Raw genomic sequence first — 21,692 nt, 5'->3', positions numbered from 1 at the left:
AAAGTCTGTACCCAGCTTCCCTCCACTCCGAACACCGTCACCCCAACGAGATGCGGAAGAGCCTATGATTACTGACTCCTATCGCCTGGATCCTGCGGAGAGGAAACGACGAATTAATAATCGTCTGTGCCTATATTGTGGAGAAGCCTCTCACTTCATCAGTGCCTGTCCAGTCCGCCCGCCTCGTCCAATGGTGAGTACCGTATCTATTACTCCGGCCATGTCTCTCTTACCCCATATTACCGCTGAACTAATAGTAAACTCTCGTACTCTCCCCATCTATGTGCTCGTGGATTCCGGAGCGGCTGGCAATTTTGTTTCATCACACTTCATTGCTAAACATCGAATTCCCACCGTTCAAAATGAGGTCACATACCAAATTACCACAATCCAAAACTCACCATTGGGCGATGGTAAGATATCTCGCCGGACCAGAAAAGTGACCCTCGTCTCCCAACACAACCACCGTGAACATCTGACCCTCCTGGTACTCCCGCGAGCCAACGTGGATGTCATCCTGGGCAGACCATGGCTCATTAAGCACCAACCCCGCATAGATTGGAGCACAGGAGAAGTCCTGGAGTGGGGCAAGACGTGTGAGAGCCACGGCTACCGTCCTTCCTCGTCAGATGCAGAGTCTCCATACCGTCCTATCCCTCTGCACGCCACCACCATAGAGAGCCCTACCACTCAATCCGCCACCGCCATTCCCCCCGTCTATCAGTCTTTCACCGATGTCTTCAGCAAGGAACGGGCCACACAACTACCACCGCACCGGCCCTGGGACTGTAGTATCGACCTGCTGCCAGGCGCCAAACTACCCCACGGGAAGATCTACCCCCTCTCACGTCCTGAGCAGGAAGCCATGGAGAATTACATCCAGGAGGCTCTCCAACAGGGGTTCATCAGACCTTCCACGTCCCCAGCAGCATCCAGTTTCTTCTTCGTCCCCAAGAAGGATGGTGGGCTCAGACCTTGCATAGACTACCGGGTGCTCAACGACGCCACGGTGAAATTCGCCTATCCACTTCCTCTAGTGCCAGCTGCCTTGGAGGAACTACGGGAAGCCCGCGTCTTCACCAAACTCGACCTCCGCAGTGCATATAACCTGATCCGTATCCGAGAAGGAGATGAGTGGAAGACCGCCTTCATCACCCCCACCGGTCACTATGAATATCAGGTGATGCCCTATGGCCTGGCTAACAGTCCTTCCATATTTCAGAATTTCATGAACGAAATCTTCCGCGACTACCTCCATCGATTCGTAATCATCTACATTGACGATATCCTCATTTACTCACGTAACCTCAAAGAACATCAAGACCACGTCCGTCAGGTTCTCCAACGCCTCCGTGAGTACCAACTCTATCTAAAATTAGAAAAATGTGAATTCCATCAGCCCTCCATCTCCTTTCTCGGATACGTGATCACTGCGGAGGGAGTTCACATGGAAGCCGGCAAGGTGGACGCAGTGGCCAAGTGGGCGGAACCCAAGACGGTGAAGGAGCTTCAGCGTTTCTTAGGCTTCGCTAACTTCTACCGACGCTTTATAAAGAACTATAGCCTCCTATCGGCTCCACTCACTTCCCTCTTAAAGGGAGGACGCCGGGTACTACAGTGGACTCCAGAGGCTCAGCAAGCCTTCGACCGTCTAAAGCAAATGTTCACCACCGCTCCCATCCTCAAGCACCCCGACCCTTCAAGGCCCTTCGTGGTGGAGGTAGATGCGGCGGACGTGGGCGTAGGAGCTGTGCTGTCCCAGTGGTCTGATGAACCCCGATCCCTCCATCCGTGTGCGTACTATTCCAAAAAACTCACCCCAGCTGAGCAGAATTATGGAATTGGAGACCGCGAACTGCTGGCCATAAAGCTCGCCCTCGAAGAGTGGCGGCACTGGTTGGAAGGAGCCCAGTTCCCCTTCACCGTAATAACCGACCACAAGAACCTCCAGTACATTCAGCACGCCAAGAGACTAAATGCCCGCCAAGCTCGCTGGTCATTATTCTTTGCCCGATTCAATTTCAACATTACTTACCAACCCGGCCATAAAAACACCAAAGCAGACGCCCTATCACGTATGCACTCACCTGAACCTACTTCTGACGATCCTGATCCAATTCTACCCCCATCTGTCTTTCTCGCACCCATACTATGGCAGCTGGATGAAGATATACGGGCCGCCACCTTCGAGGAACCTGCACCACCGGAGCTTCCCCCGGGTCGTGTCTATGTCCCAAGCCGTCTCAGACCCCTTCTGTTGGATAGTACGCACACGTCCCCCGGCTCAGGACATCCTGGCAGCAGGCGAACCCTCTCGCTCCTCCAGCAGAAATATTGGTGGCCCAACATGAGCAGGGAAGTGGAACGGTACGTCCAAGGATGTTCGGTCTGCGCCGTCAACACAACCCCACGCCGCTTACCCGAAGGTAAATTACAACCGTTACCTATTCCCCGCCGACCCTGGACACACTTGGGCATTGACTTCGCCACAGACCTGCCCCCCTCTCAGGGTTACACCACAATTTTAGTGGTAGTCGATCGATTCTCGAAAGCTTGCAAATTAATACCTCTCAAAGGTCTCCCCACAGCACTAGAAACCGCAGAGGCACTGTTCCACAATGTATTCCGGAACTTCGGACTCCCAGAAGACATCGTGTCCGATCGGGGACCCCAATTCATTTCCAGGGTCTGGCGGGCCTTCTTCCAACTTCTGGGTACCACAGTCAGCCTGTCATCCGGATATCACCCTCAAACGAACGGGCAGACCGAACGGAAAATTCAGGAAATCTCCCGCTACCTTCGGACGTACTGTTCCCAACATCAAAACACCTGGAGCCAGTATCTACCGTGGGCTGAGTATGCGCAAAATTCCCTCCGTCAAACCTCTACTGGTCTAACCCCATTCCAATGTATTCTAGGTTATCAACCAGCTCTGTTTCCATGGACTGGAGAGTCCTCCGAGGTGCCCGCGGTAGATCACTGGTTCCGAGAGAGCGAGAGGGTGTGGGACTCAGCGCACGTCCATCTCCAGCGGGCAGTACGGAGGCATACGGAACATGCCAACCGCCGTAGGTTACCCAACCCAGTTTACCTCCCCGGGGACCAGGTATGGTTGTCCACTCGAGACATACGCCTCCGGCTGCCCAGTAGGAAGCTGAGTCCCCGCTACATAGGGCCCTTCACCGTGCACTCACAGATCAACCCTGTCACCTACCGTCTAAACCTACCTCCACATTACAGAATCGCCCCCTCGTTTCACGTTTCCCTACTCAAACGCCACACTGAACCCCTGTTCCCTTCCTCCACAGAATCGGAGTCACCTCCTCCTCCCGACCCGCCAGAGATCCTTGGAGATAACATCTACCAAGTCCAAGAAATCCTAGACTCCCGGCGGCGGAACGGCCAGCTCCAGTACCTAGTGGACTGGGAGGGGTTCGGACCCGAGGAGAGATCGTGGATACCCCGTGACGACATCCTGGACCCGACTCTCCTCGAGGAATTCCACCGCCAACATCCCGAACGCCCAGCTCCCAGAGGTCGTGGTCGTCCCCGTCGCCGTTCTTGGGTGCCTGGAGTCACCCGTGGAGGAGGGGGTGATGTCACACCCTCTGCACGATCCCTCAGCCCCAATCACCACGATCCTCCACCAACCAGCCAATCACCACCACAGCACACCCGTGAACCATCACCAGAATACTAATCACCGTCACCTGCACCAGCAATCACCACACCCCTTATATACCTACCTCTGCCACTCACTCACCGGCTGGTATCGAAGTTGCATGGATGCTTCTCTATGGATCTTCTCCCCCTCCTGTTATCTCTCCTGTGCTCCTCGTGGATTCTTCCGATGTTCTCCTGTGCTCCTCGTGGATTGCTCTGATGTTCTCCTGTGAAACACGTGAATCGTGTTAGAGGGAAGTGACTATTGCTAACGCTATGATCCTTATGAACTTGAACTCACCTGTTGTGTTTGTTTGAAGATTTGACCACAGAGACCTTTACTCACCTGATTGCACGTGTGTTGAACTGTGCACGTTTGTTAATAAATACCTTGAAAGATACTCACCTTCTCCCTTTGTGTGTGGTCGTGACACCCTGATTCAGTGGCCCAAACTGGGCTTTTTTGGTTCATATTGTATGATATATTGAGAATATGGAGCTCAAACTAAATTTATTTACATAAATAATAATATTTTTAATTACATTTATTAATTTATTTTTATATTTTCTGATTTCAGGTTAAAGTTTTATTAATTTTTACTTTTATTATTATTGTTTTTTAGTTCAAATTTACTTTATTTTTACTTTTATTTTTTCTTATTGTTTTTTTTATGGTTATAGTTTTAGTCACTACTACACTACTATTATTTAATTATAATAACCCTGATTCAGTGGCCCAAACTGGGCTTTTTTGGTTCATATTGTATGATATAGTGAGAATATGGAGCAATAACTTTTTTTACATAAATTACAATTTTCTTTAATATCTTTAATTACATTTATTTATTTATTTTCTATATTTTCTGATTTCAAGTTAACATTTTATTAATTTTTACTTTTATTATTATTATTATTATTTATTTTTTTAGTTAACATTTACTTTATTTTCGTTTAGTTTTTTCTTATAGTTTTTTTTTCTAATTGTTTTTTTACGGTTATAGTTTTAGTCACTACTACACTACTATTATTTAATTATAATAACCCTGATTCAGTGGCCCAAACTGGGTTTTTTTGGTTCATATTGTATGATATATTGAGAATATGGAGCTCAAACTAAATTTATTTACATAAATAATAATATTTTTAATTACATTTATTAATTTATTTTTATATTTTCTGATTTCAGGTTAAAGTTTTATTAATTTGTACTTTTATTATTATTGTTTTTTTAGTTAAAATTGACTTTATTTTTACTTTTATTTTTTCTTATTGTTTTTTTATGGTTATAGTTTTAGTCACTACTACACTACTATTATTTAATTATAATAACCCTGATTCAGTGGCCCAAACTGGGTTTTTTTGGTTCATATTGTATGATATATTGAGAATATGGAGCTCAAACTAAATTTATTTACATAAATAATAATATTTTTAATTACATTTATTAATTTATTTTTATATTTTCTGATTTCAGGTTAAAGTTTTATTAATTTGTACTTTTATTATTATTGTTTTTTTAGTTAAAATTGACTTTATTTTTACTTTTATTTTTTCTTATTGTTTTTTTATGGTTATAGTTTTAGTCACTACTATACTACTATTATTTAATTATAATAACCCTGATTCAGTGGCCCAAACTGGGCTTTTTTGGTTCATATTGTATGATATATTGAGAATATGGAGCTCAAACTAAATGTTTTACATAAATTACAATTTTCTTTAATATCTTTAATTACATTTATTTATTTATTTTCTATATTTTCTGAATTCAAGTTAACATTTTATTAATTTTTACTTTTATTATTATTATTATTACTATTATTATTATTTTTTTTTTTAGTTAACATTTACTTTATTTTCGTTTAGTTTTTTCTTAGTTTTTTTTTCTTATAGTTTTTTTATGGTTATAGTTTTAGTCACTACTACACTACTATTATTTAATTATAATAACCCTGATTCAGTGGCCCAAACTGGGCTTTTTTGGTTCATATTGTATGATATATTGAGAATATGGAGCTCAAACTAAATGTTTTACATAAATTACAATTGTCTTTAATATCTTTAATTACATTTATTTATTTATTTATTTTCTATATTTTCTGATTTCAAGTTAACATTTTATTAATTTTTACTTTTATTATTATTATTATTATTATTATTTTTTTTTAGTTAACATTTACTTTATTTTCGTTTAGTTTTTTCTTATAGTTTTTTTTTTCTTATTGTTTTTTATGGTTATAGTTTTAGTCACTACTACACTACTATTATTTAATTATAATAACCCTGATTCAGTGGCCCAAACTTTGCTTTTTTGGTTCATATTGTATGATATATTGAGAATATGGAGCTCAAACTAAATGTTTTACATAAATTACAATTTTCTTTAATATCTTTAATTACATTTATTTATTTATTTTCTATATTTTCTGAATTCAAGTTAACATTTTATTAATTTTTACTTTTATTATTATTATTATTACTATTATTATTATTTTTTTTTTTAGTTAACATTTACTTTATTTTCGTTTAGTTTTTTCTTAGTTTTTTTTTCTTATAGTTTTTTTATGGTTATAGTTTTAGTCACTACTACACTACTATTATTTAATTATAATAACCCTGATTCAGTGGCCCAAACTTTGCTTTTTTGGTTCATATTGTATGATATATTGAGAATATGGAGCTCAAACTAAATGTTTTACATAAATTACAATTTTCTTTAATATCTTTAATTACATTTATTTATTTATTTTTCTATATTTTCTGATTTCAAGTTAACATTTTATAAATTTTTACTTTTATTATTATTATTTTTTTTTTTTAGTTAACATTTACTTTATTTTCGTTTAGTTTTTTCTTATAGTTTTTTCGTATAGTTTTTTTTTTCTTATTGTTTTTTTATGGTTATAGTTTTAGTCACTACTACACTACTATTATTTAATTATAATAACCCTGATTCAGTGGCCCAAACTGGGTTTTTTTGGTTCATATTGTATGATATATTGAGAATATGGAGCTCAAACTAAATTTATTTACATAAATAATAATATTTTTAATTACATTTATTAATTTATTTTTATATTTTCTGATTTCAGGTTAAAGTTTTATTAATTTGTACTTTTATTATTATTGTTTTTTTAGTTAAAATTGACTTTATTTTTACTTTTATTTTTTCTTATTGTTTTTTTATGGTTATAGTTTTAGTCACTACTATACTACTATTATTTAATTATAATAACCCTGATTCAGTGGCCCAAACTGGGCTTTTTTGGTTCATATTGTATGATATATTGAGAATATGGAGCTCAAACTAAATGTTTTACATAAATTACAATTTTCTTTAATATCTTTAATTACATTTATTTATTTATTTTCTATATTTTCTGAATTCAAGTTAACATTTTATTAATTTTTACTTTTATTATTATTATTATTACTATTATTATTTTTTTTTTTTTTAGTTAACATTTACTTTATTTTCGTTTAGTTTTTTCTTAGTTTTTTTTTCTTATAGTTTTTTTATGGTTATAGTTTTAGTCACTACTACACTACTATTATTTAATTATAATAACCCTGATTCAGTGGCCCAAACTTTGCTTTTTTGGTTCATATTGTATGATATATTGAGAATATGGAGCTCAAACTAAATGTTTTACATAAATTACAATTTTCTTTAATATCTTTAATTACATTTATTTATTTATTTTTCTATATTTTCTGATTTCAAGTTAACATTTTATTAATTTTTACTTTTATTATTATTATTATTACTATTATTATTTTTTTTTTTTTTAGTTAACATTTACTTTATTTTCGTTTAGTTTTTTCTTAGTTTTTTTTTCTTATAGTTTTTTTATGGTTATAGTTTTAGTCACTACTACACTACTATTATTTAATTATAATAACCCTGATTCAGTGGCCCAAACTTTGCTTTTTTGGTTCATATTGTATGATATATTGAGAATATGGAGCTCAAACTAAATGTTTTACATAAATTACAATTTTCTTTAATATCTTTAATTACATTTATTTATTTATTTTTCTATATTTTCTGATTTCAAGTTAACATTTTATAAATTTTTACTTTTATTATTATTATTTTTTTTTTTTAGTTAACATTTACTTTATTTTCGTTTAGTTTTTTCTTATAGTTTTTTCGTATAGTTTTTTTTTTCTTATTGTTTTTTTATGGTTATAGTTTTAGTCACTACTACACTACTATTATTTAATTATAATAACCCTGATTCAGTGGCCCAAACTGGGTTTTTTTGGTTCATATTGTATGATATATTGAGAATATGGAGCTCAAACTAAATTTATTTACATAAATAATAATATTTTTAATTACATTTATTAATTTATTTTTATATTTTCTGATTTCAGGTTAAAGTTTTATTAATTTGTACTTTTATTATTATTGTTTTTTTAGTTAAAATTGACTTTATTTTTACTTTTATTTTTTCTTATTGTTTTTTTATGGTTATAGTTTTAGTCACTACTATACTACTATTATTTAATTATAATAACCCTGATTCAGTGGCCCAAACTGGGCTTTTTTGGTTCATATTGTATGATATATTGAGAATATGGAGCTCAAACTAAATGTTTTACATAAATTACAATTTTCTTTAATATCTTTAATTACATTTATTTATTTATTTTCTATATTTTCTGAATTCAAGTTAACATTTTATTAATTTTTACTTTTATTATTATTATTATTACTATTATTATTTTTTTTTTTTTTAGTTAACATTTACTTTATTTTCGTTTAGTTTTTTCTTAGTTTTTTTTTCTTATAGTTTTTTTATGGTTATAGTTTTAGTCACTACTACACTACTATTATTTAATTATAATAACCCTGATTCAGTGGCCCAAACTTTGCTTTTTTGGTTCATATTGTATGATATATTGAGAATATGGAGCTCAAACTAAATGTTTTACATAAATTACAATTTTCTTTAATATCTTTAATTACATTTATTTATTTATTTTTCTATATTTTCTGATTTCAAGTTAACATTTTATAAATTTTTACTTTTATTATTATTATTTTTTTTTTTTTTAGTTAACATTTACTTTATTTTCGTTTAGTTTTTTCTTATAGTTTTTTCGTATAGTTTTTTTTTTTCTTATTGTTTTTTTATGGTTATAGTTTTAGTCACTACTACACTACTATTATTTAATTATAATAACCCTGATTCAGTGGCCCAAACTGGGTTTTTTTGGTTCATATTGTATGATATATTGAGAATATGGAGCTCAAACTAAATGTTTTACATAAATTACAATTTTCTTTAATATCTTTAATTACATTTATTTATTTATTTTTCTATATTTTCTGATTTCAAGTTAACATTTTATAAATTTTTACTTTTATTATTATTATTATTTTTTTTTTAGTTAACATTTACTTTATTTTCGTTTAGTTTTTTCTTATAGTTTTTTCGTATAGTTTTTTTTTTTCTTATTGTTTTTTTACGGTTATAGTTTTAGTCACTACTACACTACTATTATTTAATTATAATAACCCTGATTCAGTGGCCCAAACTGGGTTTTTTTGGTTCATATTGTATGATATATTGAGAATATGGAGCTCAAACTAAATTTATTTACATAAATAATAATATTTTTAATTACATTTATTAATTTATTTTTATATTTTCTGATTTCAGGTTAAAGTTTTATTAATTTGTACTTTTATTATTATTGTTTTTTTAGTTAAAATTGACTTTATTTTTACTTTTATTTTTTCTTATTGTTTTTTTATGGTTATAGTTTTAGTCACTACTATACTACTATTATTTAATTATAATAACCCTGATTCAGTGGCCCAAACTGGGCTTTTTTGGTTCATATTGTATGATATATTGAGAATATGGAGCTCAAACTAAATGTTTTACATAAATTACAATTTTCTTTAATATCTTTAATTACATTTATTTATTTATTTTCTATATTTTCTGAATTCAAGTTAACATTTTATTAATTTTTACTTTTATTATTATTATTATTACTATTATTATTATTTTTTTTTTTAGTTAACATTTACTTTATTTTCGTTTAGTTTTTTCTTAGTTTTTTTTTCTTATAGTTTTTTTATGGTTATAGTTTTAGTCACTACTACACTACTATTATTTAATTATAATAACCCTGATTCAGTGGCCCAAACTTTGCTTTTTTGGTTCATATTGTATGATATATTGAGAATATGGAGCTCAAACTAAATGTTTTACATAAATTACAATTTTCTTTAATATCTTTAATTACATTTATTTATTTATTTTTCTATATTTTCTGATTTCAAGTTAACATTTTATAAATTTTTACTTTTATTATTATTATTTTTTTTTTTTAGTTAACATTTACTTTATTTTCGTTTAGTTTTTTCTTATAGTTTTTTCGTATAGTTTTTTTTTTCTTATTGTTTTTTTATGGTTATAGTTTTAGTCACTACTACACTACTATTATTTAATTATAATAACCCTGATTCAGTGGCCCAAACTGGGCTTTTTTGGTTCATATTGTATGATATATTGAGAATATGGAGCTCAAACTATATGTTTTACATAAATTACAATTTTCTTTAATATCTTTAATTACATTTATTTATTTATTTATTTTTCTATATTTTCTGATTTCAAGTTAACATTTTATTAATTTTTACTTTTATTATTATTGTTATTATTTTTTTTAGTTAACATTTACTTTGTTTTCATTTCGTTTTTTCTTATAGTTTCTTCGTATAGTTTTTTTTTTCTTATTGTTTTTTTATGGTTATAGTTTTAGTCACTACTACACTACTACTATTTAATTATAATAACCCTGATTCAGTGGCCCAAACTGAGCAAAAACATGCAATTTGGCAGAGATATTTACATTTATATGGCCAAATGTAAAATGGAATACTGATGGGTTGTAATACAAATCAATGAGACTTTTAATAACATAATATTTAGATACCAATAAAGATGATATATAATGCTTAGTTTTATAATCTTCAGCTTTTGTTGTTGGGGCAAAACATAAAATGCAATGCAATAACGATTTAGAGAATTAAAAAGCATGCTGTATCATATTTGATAAATTTCAGCCATGCCATTTGTCGCCCTTCTTTACATATAAACACAAAAAAAAAAAAAAAAATCACATATATATATTTTATTTTGTTTCCCTTTTTTTTCTAGAATTTTGTCTTTTTAAGTTTTTTTTGTCTCTTTATCTTCTATTTGGTTACATGATACATATATGTGACCCTGGACCACAAAACCAGTCATAAGGTTAAATTTGACAAAACTGAGATTTATACATCATATGAAAGCTCAATAAATAAGCTTTCTATTAATGTATGGTTTATTAGGATAGGACAATATTTGACTGAGATACATCTATTTGAAATCAGAAATCTGAGGATGCAAAAAAATCAAAAGACTGAGAAAATCACCTTTAAAGTTGTCCAAATTAGGTTCTAGACAATGCATATTACAAATCAAAAGTTACATTTTGATATGTTTACAGTTGGAATTTTACAAAAAATCTTCATGGAACATGAACTTTACTTAATTTCTTAATGATTTTTGGCATAAAAGAAAAATCAAAAATTTTGACCCATGCAATGTATTTTTGGCTATTACTCCAAATATACCCCAGCGACTTAAGACTGGTTTTGTGGTCCAGGGTCACATATTACATGCATAAACAATATGTAAAAAATGCTGAACATCTGGTGAGACATGAGCAGTACCTGGTGGGCTTGATGGAGCAGCTCCATCCTCTCCTGCAGAATCTGACAGTCATATTCTCGGCTCTTACGCAGCATCTGTCGGCGGAGTTTCTCCACAGCTGAGCGTAACTCATCCTTCTGAAGCTCATCCAGAGGTTCTCCGTATTTGATGACTTTATCCTGCTGCAGTGCGTTGTACAGCGTCGCCTCCAGCTCCTGGATTTGCTGTTGCACACAAACACACACTCATTTTTTTCTTTCAAATCAAATGGTCGGTTTGTTTCATGGTTTAGAGAGAATTTATTGCCAAAATACGTTTGGAAGCAAAAAAATAAAAAAACAAATTGGTGCCTACTGTTTAAAAATGGACAAACTAATCTTGCCATTGAAATGAAAATCCAGCAGACTACCAAAATAAAAGTTTAAACACAAGTATAATATAATAAAACCACTACATCTTCAGAAGATGTTACGACTTTGGTTTAAAAAAGTATCAAATAAAGCAAAATAATGGTATTAAGTCAAAACATATCATTTTCAAAAACCAAACATCACAGCAATTTGTATTAAAAGTTCATAAAAAGAAGAAATGCTTAAAATGGAGCAGTATTTTACCATATAGGCCTGGTCCAGCGCCTGCTTCCTGTAGTCCAGCTCTTCCTCCAGATAACCCTTCTGTTTGCAGAACATCTCCTGTCATGTAAATAAGACATCAAGACATTAGTTTGGGCCATTAGTAAATGATTTTGCAGACTCATGCTTGGCTTTGTTTAATTAATGCCTTTTGCATTGCATCTCAAATGACATCTGTGTAATATTTAGAGCTTCTAACACATCTAATACAGGCTACACTGCAAAAAATTATTTTATTGCTCAGATTTTTTTGTCTTGTTTCCAGCCAAAATATCTGAAAATTCTTAAATCAAGATGGGTTTTCAGAAAAAACAAGCCAAAATTAAGTGATTTTTTTCCTAGAACAAGCAAAATAATCTGCCAAAGTGGTAAGAAAAAAAAATCTTATTTCAAACGGAAAGCAAGATTATTTTTCTTACCCCATTGGCAGATTATTTTGCTTGTTTCAAGCAAAAACACACTTAATTTTGACTTGTTTTTTCTGAAAATGAAAATAATTTTTACTCGTCTTGATTTAAGAATTTTTAGATATATTGGCTGGAAACAAGACAAAAAAATCTAAGTAAGAAGAGCATGAGTGAAATACCCTTTACATTAAATGCAAACACTCTCTCTCATTTCATTCTGTTACTGACTGTATTTAAAATCAAATCAGAGGACTTTAGTATTAATACTAGTTTTTCTTGTGATGCAAAGCTGAATTTTCAGCATCACAACTCCATTCTTCAGAAATGCTTTAATGAAAAAGTAGAACAGAATTTAATTTAAAATAGATGTTTTCTAACAATATCAGTCTTTAATATCACTTTTTAGCCATTATACACACCTTGCTAAATAAAAGTATGAATTTCTTTCAAAAAACTAAGAACAAAAATGCACTTGACCCCAAACTTTTAAATATTAGTGTATAATGTTACAAAAGAAAATCTCAAATATAAAAGACTTCTTTAAGACTTTGTTGTCATTAAATAAGCACAACATTGTTTTAAATGTATGCAAACCTTTTAGGGGTATTGTACAACTAATGTGACAAGATAGGACTTTTATTTTGTACCATTTCAAGCTCCAGGTCCATCATCTTCTGATGCAGAGCTGCTTCTGTGCCTTCAATCTGCTGAATCCACTAAATCACAACACACAAACACACACACATGCTGGTTACTGACAAACATCTTCACAAATAATCATTATGGTCCTTCACTTACAAAGTGAGAAAAGTGTGTGATGTAAATATATTACCACCTAAAATGAGACCAATCAAGACCAAGACCAGAAAGCATTATTCAAAGTTATCAGAAAGATCCACAGGCATGAAATGCCTTGATAAATAATACAAAGTCTTTTATGCTACAATTACATACTGCATCATTTGAAGCAGCGGATTCATTCATTAACACACACTGATGTGAACAATTTTGTAACAATATATTAAATTTTGTGGGTTTTTGTATTCATTTTGGTGACATTTTTAACACAATCTCCTCTTGATTTCTGACCCGGCACAACTGTATCACAAAAGTAAAGTTACAGAGTGTACCTAAAACTACAAAAAATAGTTACTGGTTGAAAAACGTTCCTTTTTTCATGTTGCATTCTTAACGCGTTTATTGCAACTATATTTAATCACTTTCTCATCAAACAACCAGACTAACAAGTAAGAGCAAATAGACAGGGCTTCTGTATGCATAAATTCACACTGCAAAAAATGCTTTTCTAGCTTATCACAGGTCAGTGGGTATAAATGTTGCATGCACTAATATCAATACACAGCAAAAAAATGCTTTTCTTACTTAGATTTTTTGTCTTGTTTCCAGCCAAAATATCTACAAATTCTTAAATCAAGAAGGACTTTCTAGACAAGTAAAAATGATTGTCTTGTTTTCAGCAAAACAAGTCAAAATTAAGTGCATTTTTGCTTGAAACAAGCAAAATAATCTGCCAATGGGGTAAGAAAAAAAAATCTTGTTTTCTGTTTGAAATAAGATTTTTTTTCTTACCCCATTGGCAGATTATTTTGCTTGTTCTAAGCAAAAACTCACTTAATTTTTACCTGTTTTTTCTTAAAACAAGAAAATAACTTTTACTTAATAAAATAATCTAGAAAATCTTTCTTGATTCAAGAATTTGTAGATATTTTGGCTGGAAACAAGACAAAAAAAATCTAAGCTAGAAAAGCATTTTTTGCAGTGCAGCAAATACAAGTTTTTATTTTCTCAAAGCCTTTCATTAAAAAAAAAATTGATGTCTCACAGAATTGTCTTTTATTTTTCTGCCAAATAAACATCTTAAGTAAAGACACAGAACCGCTTTGCAACTGACTCCCAGCATAACACACAGTTGAGTGAGTGATTAATAATGATCCAATAGTATATAAAGCCATTTGATACTTATTCCAGAATGAATCAGTGTTTTGAACAAATCGGTTCGATGTCTCCTTCATAAACACGATGATTTACCGCCACCTACTGGCGATAATCCTTTTATATTCCAAGCATCATTTCATTCTGTAATTCATTTTAAAAACATTAATCACATTACAATATGCAACTGTGGTGTGTAAACGCATTTACTGCCTACTGGGCAACATAAATCCATAAATACACCTGTGCAAAGATGGCATTGATACTGATTTATTAACAGCCTATAGTGTCATATTTATCTAAACTGAATTTTACATTAAAATTTAACATTAAAGATGACATAAATATTTAATAAGATTAGAAAAAACTGCCTCTTATAGCAATACATAGCCTGAAAACAACTACTACACTGCAAAAAATGCTTTTCTTACTTAGATTTTTTGTCTTGTTTCCAGCCAAAATATCTAAAAATTCCTGAATCAGGAAGGATTTTCTAGACAAGTGAAAATTATTGTCTTGTTTTTAGTAAAAACAAGTCAAAATTAAGTGAGTTTTTGTTTAAAACAAGCAAAATAATCTGCCAATGGGGTAAGAAAAATAATCTTGTTTTCTGTTTGAAATAAGATTTTTTTTCTTACCCCACTGGCAGATTATTTTGCTTGTTGTAAGCAAAAACTCACTTAATTTTGACCTGTTTTTTCTTAAAACAAGAAAATAATTTTTACTTGTCTAGAAAATCCTTCTTGATTCAAGAATTTGTAGATATTTTGGCTGGAAACAAGACAAAAAATCTAAGCTAGAAAAGCATTTTTTTGCAGTGTAGCCCTGAATGTAAAAACGGAAAATCAAGCATAATTCAGTTTTTTTTTTTTTTTTTCGTTTCTTTTAAAAAATTGGAAAAAGAACAAATTAACTGTTTTCTTATTTTTCTGTTTTTAATATTAAATTAAAAACGCTGAAAAGTACTGGCAATTTAGTGATATCCCTGCAGCTGTGGTCTTGAAATAATATCCTGGGTCCTCTTATACAAATGCAATCGATATTGAGACCTTCAAAAATTGATCTTGAGATCAAGCCCAGTCTTGAGTACTTAAACACTAGTGATGACATTCAGACATGCCATTCATTATTCAAAACTCTTTTTTGAGCCTCTTTAGAATAGACTGCATATCTTATATATAACCTGAGGAAACACGTACCTTCTCAGCGAGCGACAGCACGGTACTGGCTTGAATAATGGCCACCTGCTCCTCGTTCCTCAAGTTCTAGATACAACCATAAGCACACAATATGCATTACATCTTAGGTCTGTATTACTAACATTAAACACTACAAGCAAAAGCACATGACTAGATTATTAGATACAGTGTCTTGCAAAAGTATTCATACCCCTTTATTTTTTTCACATTTTGTTTTGTTGCAGCATTATGTTAAACTACTTTAAATTACTTTTTTTCCGCATCAATCTACATCTCATACACTATAATGACAAAGCACAAAACAGGTTTGTAACAACTTTGCAAATTTATTAGAAATAAAAAACTGAAAAGATCCCGTTGCATAAGTATTCATACCCTTTTCTGGGACACTGGAAATGTAGCTCAGGAGCATTCATATTGCTTCTAGATGTTCCTACACTTGGAGTGGAGTTAAACTGTGGCAAATTCATTTGAATGAGTCTGATTTAGAAAGGCACACACCTCTCAGAAATTAAAGGTCTAACAGCTGAAAATGCATATCAGAGCAAAAACCAAGATAACTGCCTGTAGAGCTCAGTGACAGACTTGCGTTAAGGCAATGATCTAGAGAAGAGTTCAGAAACAAATCTGCTGCATTGAAGGTTGACAGAAGCATTCTCCATAATGGAAGACGATTGGAACAACTAGGACTTTAGAAAATGTTCAAGCTGACAGAGATGGAGAGGTGAAAAGGTGAGGCAAAGAATGGCAGATAATTGCCAAATGCAGATGTGTAAAGATGGTCAGATCAGACCCAAAAAAACTTGAGGCTGTAAAGGTGCTTCAACGATGTACTGAGTTAAGGGTATGAATACTTATGCAATGTACTTATTTCAGTGTTTTATTTTTAATACATTTGTTTGCACATTTGCAAATCTGGTTTTTGCTTATGGTGTATGGAGTGTAAATTGATGTGGGGAAAAACTAATTTAAAGCAGTTTAACGTAATGCTGCAACAAAACGTGAAAAAAACGAAGGGGTATGAATACTTTCGCAAGACACTGTATGTCTGACGTACCCCGTTGTCTCCTAGTATATCCAGCAGCTTGATGAGGTCTGGTATACACACGTCCTGTTGAGAGCAGATGACAGCCGTTCTGGGTCACCAGTTCTTACTGTTACTGAAAGCTAAGTGCCAGTTCATGACTTCATATTTACCTTCACGCCTTCCTTTATACAGTAGATCTGTAGCGCGCTCACTCCCTCAGAGAAAGGATGGATTTGAAGATTAAACGGAGGCGATCTCCTCTCACGCTCCTGAAAGATCACATCAAACACACGTTACACACATATTACACATCATTATTCCATCTGTGTCTTTAGGAGTCAATTTCATTAAATGAGGTTGTTTCCTTAAAGCACAGTTTTTATATATCTGTACTTCCACCACTAGATGGATGCCAGTATCTGAGAATAAGAGAATAAGATGGCAGCATTTTATGCACACCTGTGTTTTCTTACAGATAAAAAGAATGAATTTCATGCTTAATGATTTATTGTAGAATCAACTAGCTTAAAGGGCATGCATTTATAAGGTGTCCCCATGCAATATTTCATTGGCTCCTTGGGCAGAATCACTGTCCAGGATTGGATAATAAAGATTTAGGGCTGGATGCACCAGCTGTGTGTAACTTAGCCTACTAAATATAAATATGCACTACTAAATATGTACATTTTCATAACTCTGTGTATAAACTTAATATTTATGAAAGCATTTAAGCTGAAGTAATGGTTAGAAGTTTATGCTGAATAAAAACAGCATTGAGTGATTTAATTGAATCAATACGGTTTAACAAACTTTAAATCTTTAGACATATGATGATGATGACATTTACATTCTTTAACATTTTAAGAGCAAAAAAACATGAATAAATTACTTTATTACTATAATTACTATAATTTTTTGAGGTAAGTGGTTGCAATCAATTCATTTTACACTGCAAAAACTGCTTTTCTTGTCAGATTTCTGTCTTGTTTCCAGCCAAAATATCTAAAAATTCTTGAATCAGGAAGGATTTTCTAGACAAGTAAAAAATTATTGTCTTGTTTTTAGTAAAAACAAGTCAAAATTAAGTGAGTTTTTGCTTAAAACAAGCAAAATAATCTGCCAATGGGGTAAGAAAAATAATCTTATTTCAAGCAGACAACAAGATTATTTTTCTTACCCCATTGGCAGATTATTTTGCTTGTTTTAAGCAAAAACTCACTTCATTTTGACTTGTTTTTATTAAAAACAAGACAATAACTTTTTCTTGTCTAGAAAATCCTTCCTGATTTAAGAATTTTTAGATATTTTGGCTGGAAACAAGACAAAAAATCTAAGTAAGAAAAGCATTTTTTGCAGTGCAGCTACAGTTAAATAAACAATTTTATTTGACTAACTTCCAACATTTTTTTTAAAATGTAGCTAAAATAAATAGTTTGCAACCACTTACCTTAAAAACTTGTGTAAATTCAGTGGAAAAAAAAAATCATCATCACTATGTGCATTACTCAATGTTGTGTACGTCAAATAAAAACAAATATAATAAATGTAATTGTGTATGGTTTTTAATTAGAATTGATCTATTTACTGCAATTACTTTCAAATACAGTTTCTTATGGAAGCTTGTTTCTGATTCTGGATTAATAATAAATGAATACAAAAAAATTATATTTGTGATTTATCATACAATTCAGACTTTCTTCAGCGTTTTAGAATTCTTTTTTATGAACTAAGAATTGTGATATATAAATTTGCATTTCTAAAAAGAAAATAATTATGAGACAAAAAGTTGCAACTACCTTTTTTATTTTTTTTTTTTATTAAAAGAACAGAAATATGAGATGTAAACTCAGAATTCAGAGGAAAAAAAGTCAGAATTGCGCGATACAAACTAAGAATTGTAAGATACAAACCTACTTAGAGTTCTGACTTCTGAGTTTACATCTCACAATTCTTTTAAAAAAAAATGTCACAATTATCTTTTACATTTGTTTTGTTCCCTTTAAAAGAAATGGCCTTTCCATAATTTCTGAATGTTTTACATATAAAATGTAGGTATAAAAACAAGCATTACGTTATTTTATAAATTAATATCGTATTGCATTGGAAAGGTATTTTTACTGTGTTAGAATTAAGAAGCTTCAGAAACTTCTCACATTTGAAGGCTGCTATGTATCACTAAGAGTAAATGTCTTATTACATGACTATGCTGTCCTTCACTTCAAGCTACATTCCGCCTTAAGAACTAATGTTGCAACCAAACGAAGTCCAGGGTTGGTTACAAACTAGCTAGTAATTACCAACGCCTCTTTGTGTGGATTTTATGCTTCAATTTATGCAAGAAGTTATTGACAGCTGGTGCAACCCTCCCTCGTCACTATTAAACTGCCCTATTTTAATTATTTGAAACCTAACCCCACGTATAAACTGCATATTTATAGATGCATCCGACCTGGACTAAGTAATTACTACATCTTGCCTTAAGAACAAATAAAGCTACAAATATAAGTTTTGAGATCACATGAACAAAATTCTGGCACATTTCACTGGCAAAAAAGCTCCATCGTCTATTGCCAATAGTGTATATGTGAAGCACACTGCAAAAAATGCTTTTCTTACTTAGAAATTCTGTCTTGTTTCCAGCCAAAATATCTAAAAATTCTTGAATCTGGAAGGATTTTCTAGACAAGTAAAAATTATTGTCTTGTTTTTAGTAAAAACAAGTCAAAATTAAGTGAGTTTTTGTTTAAAACAAGCAAAATAATCTGTCAATGGGGTAAGAAAAAAAATGTTATTTCAAGCAGACAACTAGATTTATTTTTCTTACCCCATTGGCAGATTATTTTGCTTGTTTTAAGCAAAAACTCACTTCATTTTGACTTGTTTTTATTAAAAACAAGACAATAACTTTTTCTTGTCTAGAAAATCCTTCCTGATTCAAGAATTTTTAGATATTTTGGCTGGAAACAAGACAAAAAATCAAAGTAAGAAAAGCATTTTTTGCAGTGATACATCTTGCCTTAAGAAAAAATAAAGCTACAAAAATAAGTTTTGAGTTCACATGAACAAAATTCTGGCACATTTCACTGTCAAAAAAGCTCCATCGTCTATTGTCAATAGTGTATATGTGAAGCACAACTCAAGTGTTACACCTTCTAAACAAGCAGCTTTCTGTTTGTTAATGCACATTCGCGTGACCAACTTTACACACGTTGCAAAACATGCATGGAAAAATTTAGATACCAATTAAAATGACTGGAATTCACCAGCGAAAAATTGGTAAATGCAACTGCACATTTATTTGCAAACTTGTGTAAAATAGTATAAACTTCCTAGTATGAACCTCACGCCAAAATTAAGTAAGAGCTTATGAATGTTTGGTGCAGCCAGCAGTGATTTGTAAACAGGATCAAACCTCCAGCTCAAGAATGCGAAACTCCAGGAGCTCATTCTGATCTTTAGAGTCCTGTAGCTCCTGCTGCAGCTTTCCGTTTTCATTGTCCAGCTTGTCAGCCTGGCAAAGAAACATCAGAAAAAAATGTCATCTGACTGATGGAGCTTATAAAAGACTTGTACTGTTGGTGTTGTTTTTCCTATGAACCTGTCTGAAATTAATATTCATTATTTTATAATTCTCATTATTTCAGTCTTCTGTGCTGCATGATCCTTCAGAAATCATTGTAATATGCTGATGCACTGCTCAAGAAACATTTCTGATTGTTATCAAAGATTCAAAACAGTTGATACTTTGTTTAAAAGAACAGCATTTATTGGAAATATAAACCTTTTTGTAACATTTATTGAATTACCGAATTACAATGTTACAGTTTCCACAAAAAAATCAGCAGCACAACTGATTTCAACATTGATAATAATATAAATGTTTCCATTTCATTCCTGCTGAAAAAACCAGCATATGCTGGTTTTTTCAGCCAGCATATTAGAATGATTACTAAAAGATCATGTGACACTACTTGTGAAGCTGAAAATTCAGCTTTGATCCCAGTAATTAATTACATTTTGCTATATAATCACACAGAAGACAGCTATTTTCAATTGAAAAATACAGTGCCTTGCAAAAGTATTCATACCCCTTCATTTTTTTCACATTTTGTTTTGTTGCAGCATTACGTTAAACTGCTTTAAATTAGTTTTTCCCCACATCAATTTACACTCCATACACCATAATAATGACAAAGCAAAAACTAGATTTGCGAATTTTACAAATTTATTAAAAATAAAACACTGAAATAAGCAGATTGCGTAAGTATTCATACCCTTAACTCAGTACATAGTTGAAGCACCTTTACAGCCTCAAGTCTTTTTGGGTCTGATGTGAGCATCTTTGCACATCTGCATTTGGCAATTATCTGCCATTCTTTGCCTCACCTTTTCACCTCTCCATCTCTGTCAGCTTGGACATTTTCTAGAGTCCTAGTTGTTCCAGTCGTCTTCCATTATGGAGAATGCTTCTGTCAACCTTCAATGCAGCAGATTTGTTTCTGAACTCTTCTCTAGATCATCGCCTTAACGCAAGTCTGTCACTGAGCTCTACAGGCAGTTATCTTGACCTCAGGACTTGGTTTTTGCTCTGATATGCATTTTCAGCTGTTAGACCTTTTCTGAGAGGTGTGTGTCTTTCTAAATCAGACTCATTCAAATGAATTTGCCACAGTTTAACTCCACTCCAAGTGTAGGAACATCTAGAAGCAATATGAATGCTCCTGAGCTACATTTCGAGTGTCCCAGAAAAGGGTATGAATAATTATGCAACAGGATCTTTTCAGTTTTTTATTTCTAATAAATTTGCAAAGTTGTTACAAACCTGTTTTGTGCTTTGTCATTATGGTGTATGAGATGTAGATTGATGTGGAAAAAAAGTAATTTAAAGTAGTTTAACATAATGCTGCAACAAAACAAAATGTGAAAAAATGAATACTTTTGCAAGGCACTGTTTGTCATATTCAAGAATTAATTTTTAATCGAATAAAAACAGGCTTGTTGAGCAGATGAGACTTATTTTAAAAGATAAAAAAATCTTAATTAGTCCAAACCTTTTACCAGTAATGTACATAAAAAATGTATTAGTTACT

At 32.4% G+C, this 21,692-nt stretch overlaps 1 protein-coding gene across 1 annotated transcript in view; it reads right to left on the bottom strand.

Moving 5' to 3' along the window:
- Nucleotides 1-21,692, bottom strand: part of LOC141291968 (janus kinase and microtubule-interacting protein 2-like) — a 28,195-nt gene that overhangs the window by 5,938 nt on the left and 565 nt on the right. Inside the window, exons 2-8 of the mRNA XM_073823956.1 lie at nt 20,015-20,113; nt 16,773-16,871; nt 16,633-16,686; nt 15,576-15,641; nt 13,071-13,139; nt 11,999-12,076; nt 11,405-11,608 (exon numbers count right to left, since the gene is read on the bottom strand). Coding sequence (XP_073680057.1) covers nt 11,405-11,608; nt 11,999-12,076; nt 13,071-13,139; nt 15,576-15,641; nt 16,633-16,686; nt 16,773-16,871; nt 20,015-20,113 — 669 coding nt within the window. The remainder of the gene's footprint in view (nt 1-11,404; nt 11,609-11,998; nt 12,077-13,070; nt 13,140-15,575; nt 15,642-16,632; nt 16,687-16,772; nt 16,872-20,014; nt 20,114-21,692) is intronic.

This window comes from Garra rufa, chromosome 19, assembly GCF_049309525.1.
Source record: "Garra rufa chromosome 19, GarRuf1.0, whole genome shotgun sequence".
Classification (NCBI taxonomy): Eukaryota; Metazoa; Chordata; class Actinopteri; order Cypriniformes; family Cyprinidae; genus Garra; species Garra rufa.
The sequence above is the reverse complement of the archived record's forward strand: the minus strand, read 5'-3'. Positions and strand labels throughout refer to the sequence as shown.